This window comes from Erinaceus europaeus, chromosome 6 (assembly GCF_950295315.1).
Source record: "Erinaceus europaeus chromosome 6, mEriEur2.1, whole genome shotgun sequence".
In the NCBI taxonomy this organism is placed as follows: domain Eukaryota; kingdom Metazoa; phylum Chordata; class Mammalia; order Eulipotyphla; family Erinaceidae; genus Erinaceus; species Erinaceus europaeus.
This window is the reverse complement of record NC_080167.1, coordinates 16,415,657-16,430,791: the sequence shown is the minus strand read 5'-3', so window position 1 is coordinate 16,430,791 and position 15,135 is coordinate 16,415,657. Positions and strand designations below refer to the sequence as shown.

Below are 15,135 nucleotides of genomic sequence, written 5' to 3'. Positions count from 1 at the left end.
TTCCTCTTCCCTCTCAATACCTCTCGATCTCTATCCAAAAAAAGATAATTAAAAAGTCTTCTACCTTTTTACCAATGTAGATCAAACTTGAGATTGATAGAGAAAACTAAACATTGAGAGTCTCACTCCAAATTTTGTGCTGATCCTCCTACCCAGGACTAACAGTAGGAAAAGATCCTAAAAGCTTTCAGGTGGGCAGGAAACCAGTCTTCCTCCTTCCTTCCTTCCTTCCTTCCTTCCTTCCTTCCTTCCTTCCTTCCTTCCTTCTTCCTTATCATTCTTTTTTCCTTTTCACTCAAGTGCTCTCCCCACCCTCTCTCTGTTTTTGTTATTGCCACCAGGGTTATTGCTGGGGCTTGGTGCCAGCACAACAAATCCAGTATTCCTGGTGCCCTTTCTTTTCTTTTTTTTGGAAGGGGGGCAGACAGAGAAATTGAGAGGGAAAGGAAGATAGTGAGAGAGAAAGAAACACCTGCAGCACTGCTTCACTGCTCTTGAAGCTGCCCCCCTGCAGATGGGGACTGAATGATTAAACCTAGGCTCTTGTGCATGGTGACATGAGTGCTCCCTCCCTCCCTCCCTCCCCCCTTCATTAATACCAGAGAGAGACAGAGATGGAGAGATAACCAGAACATCATTCTGGCATATGCGATGCTCAGCAGGGAACCATTTTCATTTATTACTTGTTGCATTCTGCAGCTGCAGGCAGTTCAACACACAATACTTTCCCCAACACTTACACTTACTTCTTTCTTTCTCACTTAACAATATGTTCTGGAATTTGCACTTTTAAAGTATTTTATTTATTAATGAGAAAGATAGGAGGGGAGAGAGAAAAAGAACCAGACATCACTCTGGTACATGTGCTGCCGGGGACTGAACTCAGGACCTCCTGCTTGAGAGTCCAGTGCTTTATCCACTGTACCACCTCCCAGATTACTATTCTGGAATTTCCTAATCACCCCATTCTTCTACTTGATTGCAAAATATTCCAATATGGGACTGACCATGAATTATGTAGTTGGTCTCCTGGTGAACTCTTGGGTTGTTTTGATCTTTCAAAAATTAATTTATTAGTTAACTAATTATTTTCTACCAGTGCATCATTCAGCCCTGGCTTATGATGGTACAGGGGATTGAACCTGGGACCCTTGAGCCTCAGTGGGTGCTTTGGGCCACTGTGAGGACACTGACTTTAACTCTGGAGAGGGGAGCCATTAGTCTGTTCTAGCAGGGTGATAGGATCTGACTTGGTCTCCCAGGGTCTTGCTGTCTTATGAGTGGTGAACCTTCTTCTACCTTTATACTGTCTACCTTCAACCAACAAAAAATTTTTTTTTGCCTCCAGGGTCATCTCTGGGGCTCAGTGTCTACACTATGAGTACACTGCTTCTGGAGGCCACTTTTCCCATTTTGTTGCCCTTGTTGTTGTTGTTATTGTTGCCATTGCTGTTGTTGTTACTGGATAGGACAGAGAGAAATTGAGAGAGGACGGGAAGACAGAGGAGGAGAGAAAGACAGACACCTGCAGACCCACTTGTGAAGAGACACCTCTGCAGGTGGGGAACTGGAGCCTTGAACTGGGATCCTATGCCAGTCCTTGCACTTTGCCTTTGCAAACCTGGCCACTCAGAAATGTAATTTAAAAAAAAATTATATTTATTTATTCCCTTTTGTTGCCCTTGTTTTTTTTTTTATTGCTGTAGTTATTATTGTTGTTATTGATGTCGTTGTTGGATAGGACAGAGAGAAATCGAGAGAGGAGAGGAAGAGAGAGGGGGAGAGAAAGATAGACACCTGCAGACCTGCTTCACCGCCTGTGAAGCGATTCCCCTGCAGGTAGGGAGCCGGGGGCTTGAACTGGAATCCTTATGCTGATCCTTGCGCTTTGCGCCACATGCACTTAACCCGCTGCACTACTGCCCGACTCCCAGAAATGTAATTTTTAAGGATTTGTCTGGGGGCTGGGCAGGTGTCTTTCTCTCCCCCTCTCTGTCTTCCCCTCCTCTCTCAATTTCTCTCTGTCCTATCCAACAACAATGACAGCAATGATAACAACCATAATAATAACAAAAAGGAAAAAATAGCCTCCAGAATCAGTGGATTTGTAGTACAGGCACCGAGCCCCAGAGATAACCCTGGAGACAAAAAAAAAAGATTTGTCTTGTTTATTACAAAGGGGGTGGGAGAGGGAGAGAGAGACAGTGTGTGTGTATGTATGTGTGTTTCATGTGAGGCAGAGAAAGGGACAAGCCAGCACTCACTCAGCTTCATGCAGTCTTAGGGATCAATCCAGGAACACCAAGCATGAAAATCTGATGCCTACCAGTTAAGCTATTTCTCCAGCCACTGGAAATATTCTGAAGATAGACCAGCTGGGTTTACCTGCAGATTGGAGAATTTCTGATAGTTCTCTCCCCCACTTAAAACAAAAATGATTTCCTGGTTCCCCACCTGCAGGGAAGTCGCTTCACAGGCAGTGAAGCAGGTCTGCAGGTGTCTCTTTCTCTCTCTCCCTCTCTTTCTTCCCCTCCTCTCTCCATTTCTCTCTGTCCTATCCAACAACAATGACATCAATAACAACAGCAACAACTACAGCAACAATAAAAAGACAACAAGGGCAACAAAAGGGAAAATAAATAAATAAAATTCTAAAAAAATCTTTAAAAATGATTTATTTATTAACGAGAGAGACAGAGAGAGAGAACCAAAACATCACTCCAATATAGGAGATGCTGGGGAACTCTTGCTTGAGAGCCCAACACCTGATCCACTCACCACCTCCTAGACCACTCTGTTAGTTCTTAATAGAGGATTATTTATTTAATAACGAGAGAGAGAGAGAACCAGAACATCACTTGGATATATGTGTTGCCAGGGATCAAACATAGGACTTCACACTCTTAGGTTCAGTGTTTTATCCACTGCACCACCTCCCTGGCTGTTATTACAGGGATTCTGCACACACTTAGCACAAAGCTCAGTGAACCTCCAGCATGGTTTATATGACCCCTAGTACTTGCTGGGCTCACAGTGCTGCTGGAACTCGCCTGCTGCTCTTCTTTTCCCTGTAAATTGGCAGAACTTCAGCCAGGGTGGAATTGCTTAGCTGTGACTGGACCCCACATTGCTGAGGACCTTGGGAGTGGGGCCCTCTAGGGCACCACCTTGTGGTCCTGCACATGGACCAGCAGAGGGCACCAGAGCCTTACAGAAGGCCCCATAGGACAGGGAGAGGCTGCCCAGACAGGAGTCAGTCACTGGCCTTTACTGGCTGGAGCACCAAGCTTCCTGAGGTTGGAGAGGAGGGTGCACCCTGGACTGCCCACACCCTGAGCCCACCCTGTGTCCCCACAGGAGAGACCTTCCTCCCCTACTACACAGGTCGGGCCATTGACGGCATTGTCATCCAGAAGAGCATGGAGCAGTTCAGCACGGCTGTTGTCATCATGTGTCTGCTGGCCATTGGCAGGTAGCTGGCTCATGACCTTTTTCCCCCCCCTAAGCTTGCCAAGGACCAAGAGCCTCAGAGACACCCTTGCTTAGCCCGTCCCTGTGGTAACTGATGCCCAGATGGGCTGAGCATTCATGTCCACCTGGTGGGGCCAGACCCTCGAAGTATTGCCCGCTGCCCCCACAAATGGCCCCAGTCCTCCAGGGTCTCCTCCCTCCCTCCTGGGCCCTCCAAGCAGGAATGAATTGACAGGAATGAGCCATTCTGGAAGGGGTCAGGCATGGTTGTCAAAGTCAGGTCCCTTGGGGGCTCTGGCCAGGGAATGCAGGGGACCCCAAGGGTGCTGGTCCACAGGACCCTGAGCCTGCCAGGTGGGAGGGGCAGGATGGGTTGTGGTTGTTGGCTGTCAGATGGACGTCGTGCTATGTATAATATCTCTTATCTGCAATTAGCTCATTTGCCGCAGGTATTCGGGGCGGCATTTTTACCCTCATATTTGCCAGACTGAACATCCGCCTTCGAAACCTTCTCTTCCGCTCACTGGTGTCTCAGGAGATGAGCTTCTTTGATGAGAATCGGACAGGTTGGTCCTCCCAGGGCTTTGAGGGGTTGGGGTGGGGTAGAGGATACTGAGCCTGGCCAGGTGGCCTTGTCTATAGTGATAAAGGAATGTTGGCATCTGGGGTCACAGGCCCACTGATTCTTCCCACAGTTCAGTTCAGGGTGGAACTGCCCAAGTGGGTGGTGGACAAGAGCCTCAGGCCCTGCCTGAACCCTGGGGAGCTGGCCTGGACTGAGGTTTTGGTGTGAACTGTGGCCACTGTGGAACCTTGGCCAGGCCACCCAAGGGCCCTGCAGGAGCCAAGTTTTTGCTTTCCTCTGCCCCCTGGGAACCACATGGGTCAGAATGAGCCCGGCCTGTGGCCTGAGAGGCCCAGAGTCTATGCGGGTGGGCAGGGCAAGGAAGGCAGTACAGTATCAGCCAAGATTGCAGGCGCAGAGACAGCTGCTCCAAGCTCTGGCTAGCTAACTGAGCCTTTGATTTCTCCTGTGTGATTGGCAGATGGTTTCTGCCATTTTCTGTAGCCCTCCTCCTCAGCCCAGATTGTTTTCTCCATGCGAGAAGAGGGGAGTTTCTCGGTACCCACCAGGCGCAAACGGGCTTGGGCTCTGGCTCAGTCATGAATGGGTCCTATAACACTGGGGGTGGGGGCTTGTCCCCCTTCCTGAGCCTCTGCCCCTGTCCTCTGGGACATGCTGGAGCTGGAAAAGATTTTGGTGGTAACCAGGGTTGGATTCAGAGACCTTGATGGAGATCAGTTATTCATCCCTTCCCACCCAACTAGGAAGGCAGGGGCAGTTCCATGTCTGTTTCAGACACCCCATATGGTCACCGGCCTCTTGGCACAGCAGGAGCTGAGCAGCCTGTATTTTAGGGGACCTCATCTCCCGCCTCACTTCGGACACCACGATGGTCAGTGACCTGGTCTCCCAGAACATTAACATCTTCCTACGGAACACGGTCAAGGTCACGGGGGTGGTGGTCTTCATGTTCAGCCTCTCCTGGCAGCTCTCTTTGGTCACATTCATGGGTTTCCCCATCATCATGATGGTGTCTGACATCTACGGCAAGTACTACAAGGTAGGCCTCACCTGGGCCCTGCTGGTGGGGTGTGGGGTGCCAGCAGTTCCAGGCATTCCCTTACAAGTGTTATGGCCATTGCAAACTAATTAGTGGAGGCTCATCCTGAGGCTGTGTTTGTACCTCTTTTTGACAAGTGTCCACTGTGTCCCCAGGAACCTCTGTGGCACTGCCAAAACCTTAATCCTGAGGCACTTTCATTCTAGTAGGAGAGACGAGCAATAAATAGCAGCAAGAGAGGCTGGGTTCGAGCCCCCGGTCCCCATGTGCAGGGGGAAGGCTTTGCAAGTGGTGAAGCAGTGCTGCAAGTGTCTCTCTGTCTTTCTCCCTCTCTGTCTCCCTGTTCTCTTGATTTTGGCTATCTCTATCCAATAAATATAATAATTTTTAAAAATATTTATTTATTCCCTTTTGTTGCCCTTGTTGTTTTATTGTTGTAGATATTATTGTTGTTGTTATTGATGGTGTTGTTGTTGGATAGGGAAGAGAGAAATGGAGAGAGGAGGGGAAGACAGAAAGGTAGGCACCTGCTTCACCTCCTATGAAGCGACTCCCCTGCAGGTGGGGAGCTGGGGGCTTGAACCGGGATCCTTTCACTGGTCCTTGCACTTTGTGCCACCTGCGCTTAACCCACTGCACTACCACCCAACTCCCTAAAAATTTTTTAAATAGCAAGAATAGTAACAAAGTTCTGCAAAATACTGTCATGTCTGAGGCTCCAAAGTCCCAGGTTCAACCCCCTGTACCACCATCAGGCAGAGCTGAGCAGTGCTCTGGTTAAAAAAAGAGAGAATAAAGTAAGTGGCCTGAGGGGTGGTACAGTAGATAGTGTACTAGACTTCCATGTATGGAATCTCAGCTTTGATCCCCAGCATTCTATATGCTAGAATAATGGTCTAGTTCTGTCCCTAATGCTCATAAATAAGTAAGCAGATAATAGAGAAAATTATCAGAAAGGTACCCACTATAGCAAAGGTGGTAAGTGGGACAAAATGAAGTGAGGAAGAGACTGGCCTAAGTTGGTTGCACTGTATTTATTTAGTTAGTTAGTTATTGCAATATTAGGAACAAACCCAGGGCCTCCTTCCTGGGTGATAACACTGAGATATCTCCCTGGCCCATTTTTTAAACCTCTATGTATGTGTGTAAAGATACAGAGAGAAACAGATATACCAAAGCAACATTTCAGTGTTCATGGGGTTCCCTTGGTGCTTTTATGTGGTGCCAGGGATTGAATCCAGATCTTCACACATGGAAAGCATGTGCTTTACCTCCTGGGACCTGGTTGCAATTTTAGATAAGCCTTTATGCAAAGGAGACAATCTTGTAAAGATCTCAGAGAAGCTTGTGGTATTGCTTACTGGCAAAGCCAATTACCCAGGAGGCTCCTCCCCACCCTCTGCCTCCTGGTTCCTGGTTCTGGGTCCGCTCTTTGCCTAACTGAGAGGTAAACATATGAGTTGAAGTAGTCAAAGCCATTTCCCTTTGGCCAGTCCGGTCTCCACCCTTCCTGCCATTTTGCTAGTCCCTAGGAAGGGGGCAGGAAACCCCAGAGCTGCCCATCTCAACCCCACCTCTGTTCACACCTCATACAGCTCCCCAGGTTCATTGGGGCTGGGCCTCCAGGAAGCTCTGTTCATGGTTTCCAGTCCATACCTGACTAATGATGGCTACCGAGTCACTGCCAAGAGCCACACACCGCCCACAGCCAGATGTGACTCAGGGCTCACCTGGTCCCTCCCAGAATGCCAGGACATACTGCATGCTTCCAGTGGCCCAGGCCTGACTCATGGGTCATGGGACAAGTCCTGGCAGTACCCTGGCCTGGCCTCTTTAGTCAGTCTTCCTGGCTGGTTTAAGAATGACTACAGTGGGAGCTGGGCACAGCGGGCTAAGTGCACATGGCAGAAAGTTCAGTGCACAGACCAGCATCAGGATCCCGGTTCGAGCCCCCGGCTCCCCACCTGCAGGGGGTTCACTTCACAGGTGGTGAAGCAGATCTGCAGGCGTCTGTCATTCTCTGCCTCTCTCTGTCTTCCCCTCCTCTCTCCATTTCTCTCTGTCCTGTCCAGCAATAATGACAGCAGTAACAACAACAATAACAACAACGATAAACAAGGGCAACAGAATGGGGGGGAAATATATATAATGATTGCAGTAACCCCTGCAGAGCCTGAACTGCAGTGCCCAGCTACAGCTTCTGGAATTCTGGGAGTCTTAATATTAGGGATCAGTCCACAGGCCTGTACCCCCATTTATACTCACTTGGTGGGCAAATTTCACAGACCATGGCCTCTGTCATTATTTGGAACTTACCTGGGAATACTGGAATCTCTTGCCAACCCTCACACATGATTTAATTGATGATGTAAGTTCTGTCCTTTAAAAGTAATGCTTATTGTCTGGGGAGATGATGTCATGGCTGGAAAAAGGACCAGAAAGCTGGATCAGGGAAGAGAGTAGCTCCTTAATATGGTAAAGGGGTATAAATATTGTTGACTGTAAACCCCCATTGATTTGATGTGATCTGGGGCTCATAATCAGCTTAGGAGCCTATGTGATCTCTGCATCCCTGTAGATCTGAGCTCACATTCTATGGTCATGAGTAGGAACATTCCAAGCTGCCCCAATATCAGGACCCATTTTCCTCAGGTGTAGCATAGAGTATGTTGTCCAGCTTTCCTTTGAAGGATGGAACATTCTCTACTGTTGTTGATCCATGTTGAGGGCAAGGTCCTATGGGGGGCCCACAAAGGGGTCTATTTTGTTGTTCTTGATAGAGATGACTGGTAGCAATGGAGAGAGGGATTTATTTGAGGTCTAGGCCCATCATCATGTCTGTTTGGGAATCTCAGGACTCCCTGAATAGGACTCCAGCTGATGGGGTGGCCTGATAGTGACTAAAGAGTCATCGTTAAAGTATGCCAGTATCTTGCCCATATTCAGCTTTTGCAGTCCTTACTTTGATAAGGTTAGCTTTGGAGTGAGTGAGAGGATGGTCCTATTCAACAACAGTGACATCAATAACTACAACAATAAAACAACAAGGGCAACAAAAGGAAATAAATACTTTTTTTTTTTTTTAAAAAAAAAGGAGGAGGAGATGGGGAGAGAAAGGAGAGCTGGGTCGTCCCCCTTTGTCCATGGAGCTCTGGGGATAGAACCGACTGACAAACCCAGAGAGGCCCAGATAGTGAGTCTCAGTCTTGGGGTCTCTGCTTTGTCCCCCCACAGAGGCTCTCCAAGGAGGTCCAGAATGCCCTGGCCAGAGCCAGCAACACGGCCGAGGAGACCATCAGCGCCATGAAGACAGTGCGGAGCTTCGCCAACGAGGAGGAAGAGGCAGAGGTGTACTCCAGGAAGCTGCAGCAGGTCTACAAGCTCAACAGGAAGGAGGCGGCAGCCTATACATACTATGTCTGGGGCAGCGGGGTATGTGTTCCTGGCCTGGGAAGGTGGTGGGCCAGCACGCCAGAGTCGGGGATCCCTGGTCAGAACATTAGCCCAGTCTGTGGCCTGTTGGTGTCAGGCTGATTGCACTTGACCAGACTTGTCCCAGTCGCCCACTTGTCCATGGGGGCACTTTCCAGAAAGGAGTGCGGCCTCCCAGTGAGTGTCCTCCCAGGGTGCTCCCCTTTTCCCTCTCACCCGGAGTGGGGGTTGGGGAGACCTCTGCTGAGCAGAGGTCTCCACACAGTAGGTCCCAGGCCCAGGCCGCAGTCGGTGTTTGAACCACACACATGCCACTTGCGTATTGGGCCCACCCCTGGGGACAAGTCACAGCCCCTCCCTGGGAAGTGGGGTGCACTTGGGGCCTGCTGGCCACCTCTGGGAGGTGGGAATGTTGGGGATGACAGGAATGAGGAGAATTTATAGTCTGGGGGTGGGAAGGAGCTGTTCATCTCCAGGAGAATGAAAACCTATCGGGCCCCCATCCTCCAAGGCAGGCCACCCCTCAAGAGTGCCCAGCCGGAAGGAGAAGGGACTGGAAATCCAACTTAACGAGCCAGCCCCTTGGCAGCCTGCCTCCAGCAGGAACGCCTCTGTCACTCGCACAAAAGCACCAGGACCTGCCATTGACCTCGTTCTGACTCAGCCTCCATTAGGACTTGAGTGGGGCAAAGAGGGACCCTGGCTGGGCTGACATGGACACTCAGCAGACTACTGGGTGTCCTTCCTTCATGGGGCCTCCTTGTGCTGCTCCGCCTGGCTCACTGTGTGGCAGCCTCCCTGAGCCATGCCCTTCCAATGAGGAGCTCCAAAACCTCCCGCTCAGCCTCACAGAAGGGCTTGGGGGCTGCGTGTACATGCCAGGGCCACACAAAGAAAGCCTTGTTCTCCTGCCAGCCCTGGTAGGCCTCATCTGCTCCAGTGGGGCCGTGGTGGGAAAATCTCAACGGTGGAGTCAGGGAGGAGTGACAGATAGCCACCACCGCTGGGCTGGAGTTCCAGTGGATGGCTGCTGTTCTCACCTCCCCCTGCAGCCCCAGCAGGGTGGGAGGAGGTGAGACCCCATTACACAGCTCTCCTTCTCCCTCTGCCCCCAGCTCACGCTGCTGGTGGTCCAGGTCAGCATCCTCTACTATGGAGGCCATCTTGTCATCTCAGGGCAGATGACCAGCGGCAACCTCATCTCCTTCATCATCTACGAGTTTGTCCTGGGAGACTGCATGGAGGTGAGGGCTGACTGAGGGTGCGTCCTGGGTAGGAGGGAGGGGTACAGCATGGGGGTCTGACTGGAGGGGCCTGCAGGGCCCCACAGGGTCTGGGACAAACAGTGGCGCTGACCATCACAGTGGTGTTAGCAAGTGACTGTAACTCTGTTGAGCCAAGTGGCAGCAACAATGGCAGTTTTTGAAAATGTTGATGAGAGCACCCTGGCATTCTCAGTGCTGTCCAGATGCCTGGTTCTCCGAGGGAAACTCGGCCTCCCAGGGGAAGCCCCCTACCCATCGCTGGGGTCAGAGCTTCTGTGGAGCAGCACCACAGGAAAAAAACTGCTTATTTTAGAGTGTGCCTATTAATTTAACTTTATTTTTTAAATTCTTTTTAATTTTCACTTGTTTATTTCATTACTTATTTATTTTAATTTTATTATTATTTGCCTCTAGGGTTATCACTGGGGCTCAGTGCCTGCACCACGAATCCACTGCTCCTGGAAGCTATTTTTTTTTCCTTTTATTGCCCCCTTTTTTTAAAATTTTTTTTAAATTTATTTATTGGGGAATTAATGTTTTACATTCAACAGTAAATACAATAGTTTGTACATGCATAACATTCCCCAGTTTCCCATTTAACAATACAACCCCCACTATGTCATTTATCATCCTTCATGGACCTGTATTCTCCCCACCCACCCACCTCAGAGTCTTTTACTTGGGTGCAATACGCCAACTCCATTTCAGGTTCTACTTGTGTTTTCTTTTCTGGTCTTATTTTTCAACTTCTGCCTGAGAGTGAGATCATCCCATATTCATCCTTCTGTTTCTGACTTATTTCACTCAACATGATTTTTTAAAAAATTTTTTATTTAAGAAAGGATTAATGAACAAAAACATAAGGTAGGAGGGGTACAACTCCACACAATTCCCACCACCCAATCTCCATAACCCACCCCCTCCCATGATAGCTTTCCCATTCTCTAGCCCTCTGGGAGCATGGACCCAGGGTCGTTGAGGGTTGCAGAAGGTAGAAGGTCTGGCTTCTGTAATTGCTTCCCCGCTGAACATGGGCGTTGACTGGTCGGTCCATACTCCCAGTCTGCCTCTCTCTTTCCCTAGTAAGGTGTGTCTCTGGGGAAGCTACTCAACATGATTTTTTCAAGGTCCATCCAAGATGGGCTGAAAACGGTGAAGTCACCATTTTTTACAGCTGAGTAGTATTCCATTGTGTATATATACCACAACTTGCTCAGCCACTCATCTGTTGTTGGACACCTGGGTTGCTTCCAGGTTTTGGCTATTAAAAATTGTGCTGCCAAGAACATATGTGTACACAGATCCTTTTGGATGCATGTGTTGGGTTCCTTAGGATATATCCCCAGGAGAGGAATTGCAGGGGTAGGTCCATTTCTAGCCTTCTGAGAGTTCTCCAGACTGTTCTCCACAGAGGCTGGACCAATTTACATTCCCACCAGCAGTGTAGGAGGGTTCCTTTGACCCCACACCCTCTCCAGCATTTGCTGCTGTTACCTTTTCTGATGTATGACATCCTCACAGGAGTGAAGTGATATCTCATTGTTGTCTTTATTTGCATTTCTCTGACAATCAGAGACTTGGAGCATTTTTTCATGTGTTTCTCGGCCTTTTGGATCTCTTCTGTGTTGAATATTCTGTCTAAGTTCTCCCCCCATTTTTGGATGGGGTTATTTGTTGTCTTGTTGTTGAGTCTGGCAAGCTCTTTATATATGTTGGTTATTAAACCAATGATGTTTGACATGTAAAGATCTTCTCCCATTCTGTGAGGGGTCTCTTGGTTTGGGTAGTGGTTTCTTTTGCTGTGAAGAAGCTTTTTAATTTGATGTAGTCCCATAGGTTTATACTTGCCTTAGTCTTCTTTGTAATTGGATTAGTTTCATTGAAAATGTCTTTAAAATTTACGCAGAAAAGAGTTCTGCCAATATTTTCCTCTAATTATCTGATAGTTTGTGGTCTAACATCCAAGTCCTTGATCCACTTGGAATTTACTTTTGTATTTGGTGAAATACAGTGATTCAGTTTCATTCTTCTGCATGTTTCAACCCATTGTTTCCAACACCATTTGTTGAAGAGACTCTGCTTTCCCCATGTAATAGTCTGGGCCCCTTTGTCAAAGATTAGATGTCCATAGGTCTGGGGCCTCATTTCTGGGATCTCAAGTCTATTCCACTGGTCAGTGTGTCTATTCATGTTCCAGTACCAAGCAGTTTTGATGACAATGGCCCTATAATACAGTTTGAAATCTGGGAGTATGATGCCTCCAGTTCTGTTATTTTTTCTCAAGATTGTTTTGGCAATTCTAGGTCTTTTCTGGTTCCAGATAAACATTTGTAGCATTTTTTCTATTCTCCTAAAAAATGTGCTTGGGATCTTGATGGGGGTAGCATTAAATTTGTATACGGCTCTGGGTAATATATTCATTTTGATGATGTTAATTCTTCCAACCCATGAACATGGAATATCTTTCCACTTCTTTGTGTCTTTTTCAATTTCTTTGAGTAGTGACTCATAATTTTCAGTATACAAGTCTTTCACTTCTTTGGTTAGGTTTACTCCTAGATATTTTATTGTTTTTGTTGCTATAGTAAAAGGAATTGATTTCTGGATTTCAATTTCTTCTAACTTAGTGTTTGCATAGAGGAATGCCACTGACTTCTGAATGTTAATTTTGTAGCCTGACACCTTACTGTATTGCCTGATGATTTCCAAAAGCTTCTTGCTGGATTCCTTAGGTTTTTCCCTGTATACTATCATGTCATCTGCAAATAAGGAGAGTTTGACTTCTTCTCTTCCAATCTTTATCCCTTTAATTCCTTGCTCCTGCCTGATTGCTATGGCAAGAACTTCCAACACTATGTTGAATAGTAATGGTGATAGTGGGCATCCCTGTCTAGTGCCTGATCTGAGTGGAAATGCTTCCAGTTTTTCACCATTGAGTATGATGTTGGCTGTAGGTTTGCTATATATAGACTCCACTATCTTGAGGAATTTTATTATTATTTGCCTCTAGGGTTATCGCTGGGGCTCAGTGCCTGCACCACGAATCCACTGCTCCTGGAGGCTAATTTTTTTTCCTTTTATTGCCCCCTTTTTTAAAAAAAATTTCTTTATTAAGGAATTAGTTTTTTACATTCAATGGTAAATACAATAGTTTGTACATGCATAACATTTCCCAGTTTTCCATATAACAATACAACCCCCACTAGGTCCTCTCTCATCCTTTTTTATTTATTTTTTTATGAGGTGTTGGGGCATGAACCCAGGGTCTCACACAATCACCTTACCAGTGCTGCCTCCCTGGCCCATCTTTTTCATTCCTTATATCTGAGGAAGAGAGAGAGAGATCACTGCACCTCTCATCCATTATTGCCATCCATGGTGTTCTCATGTGGTGCTAGGGTTTAAACCCAGGGCACTACACCCAGGAAGGCATTCTCCTACCCCTTAGGTCATGTCTCAACACCCATCCCCCCCACACACACACACTAGCAGCTCCTGAGGTGAAAGAGTTGGGATGGTAGTGTTCATGCCTGAGCTGCTGTCAGTTGTTGCATCTGTCCACGGTAGATGTGGAGTGTAGGGGTGTTGGCCTGTCCCCCAGTTCCTTAGGCTCTGAGGCTGGGCCTGTGCCTCTTAGGGTGACAAGGCCTCAGGATGTGAAGGTGGATGCTGTTTGCATCTTCCACAGGTTGCACTTTGCACGAGCTACGGGCTGACACCTGCAGTCTGTCTGACTCAGCAGATCTGCACCCAGAAATCCCTGCAGCAGTCAGCAAAGTGTTTGTCTTGATTGTTCAGAGCATCTCTGCTTATCGGGCAAGCAGGGCCTGGTGCACACAGCACCTCTAGCTCATAGTCAGTACATTTGCTGTGTGAAATGCTGGGTCACAGAAACGAGGTGCGTCTGTGCTGCTACGGAGAGAACGCCGAGATACCCTGCTGGGGAAGAAAAGCAGAGTCCTCCCTTTTGTGTGTTTTGATCTTTTTTTCTTTTTTGTCACCAAGGTTATTGCTGGGACTTGGTGCCTGCATGATGAATCTACTGCTCCCAGAATACTTTTTTCTTCTTTTTAATTTATGTTACTTATTTACTTTTTAAAATTATGAGAGAGAAAGAGAAAAATAAGGGGAGAGGGAGAGAGAGACCGAGACCAACATGCAGTCTGCTCTGGTACTTGTGAAGCTTCCCCACTGCCTGTGGGGACCAGGGACTTGAACCCAGGTCTTTGTGCATGGTAACTTGTGTGCTTTACTGGTTGTACCACCACCCACCTGCCCCTTTTATGTATTTCTTAAATCTTAAAATTAATCATATATGTTCATGTGTTTGTAAGTGCACAGAGAAAGGACTAGAAAGATATAGCACATGGATAGCTGACCACCTTTTGGTGAAGACAGATGCCTGGTGGAAGTGGATGTCAGCACTAGTATCTTAATGTCAAAGATATTTGTATATATACTTTCCCCCCAGAACTCTGCTCAGCTCTGGCTTATGGTGGTATAGGGGACTGAACCTGGAACTTTGGAGCCTTAGGCATGAGAGTTCTTACATAAACATTATGCTATCTCCTCCACCCTTAAATGATATTGTCTTGATAGTGATGATAACAGTCATGACTGGATAGCTAGGGGAATGTAGGTGCTTATTATATTCCAAATACTGACACTCCTGTTTCACTAACCAGGACAGTCATAGCAGTTAATGGGCATAACCCCAGGAGCCAGACATGCTGGGTTCAAGGCCTGGCTCTGCTACTTCCTGACTGTGTGACAGTTTCCTCCTCGGCAAAAAGGAAATAGTGAGAGCAGAGTGCTCCATAAAATGAGTAGCTGTTGTTAATTGTATGTTGCCTATGCAGGGAGTTGCCAGAGATCAAACCAGGACCTCATGTATGTGAAGCATGTGCCTGACCTCAGCTACATCCTTGACTTGCAGTGTGTGTGTTTTTTTCCAAGGAGAATGGAGTTATGTATGATATAAATGGAGAAATTTATATATATTATTGCCATCGCTGGGGCTCTTTGCCTGTACTATGAATCTACCACTCCTGGTGGCCAATTTACCTTTCTTATTTTAATTTTTTTCTATTTTATTTGATAGGACAGAGAAATTGAGAGGAGAAGAGGAGATGAGGAGATAGGGAGGGAAAGAGAGACACCTGCAGACCTCTTTCACTGCTTGTAAATTATCCCCTCTGCAGGTGGGGAGCAGGGGCTTGAACTTGAGTCCTTACACATGATAATATGTGTGCTCAACTAGGTGCACTGCCACCTGGCCTTGGAGACACTTTTTTTTTTTTTTTTTGCTACCAGTGTTGTCACTGGGGTTAAGTGGTGCCTGT

At 47.4% G+C, this 15,135-nt stretch overlaps 1 protein-coding gene across 7 annotated transcripts in view; it reads left to right on the top strand.

The window, feature by feature from the left end:
* ABCB9 (ATP binding cassette subfamily B member 9) overlaps window positions 1-15,135 on the top strand; it is a 48,135-nt gene that overhangs the window by 19,666 nt on the left and 13,334 nt on the right. For 6 of the 7 annotated variants that reach the window (XM_060193203.1, XM_060193207.1, XM_060193205.1 and 3 more), the window contains 5 exons: window positions 3,358-3,472; window positions 3,907-4,037; window positions 4,891-5,096; window positions 8,331-8,528; window positions 9,644-9,772. In XM_060193203.1, coding sequence (XP_060049186.1) covers window positions 3,358-3,472; window positions 3,907-4,037; window positions 4,891-5,096; window positions 8,331-8,528; window positions 9,644-9,772 — 779 coding nt within the window. The remainder of the gene's footprint in view (window positions 1-3,357; window positions 3,473-3,906; window positions 4,038-4,890; window positions 5,097-8,330; window positions 8,529-9,643; window positions 9,773-15,135) is intronic. The other variant, XM_060193208.1, reaches the window with a different exon arrangement.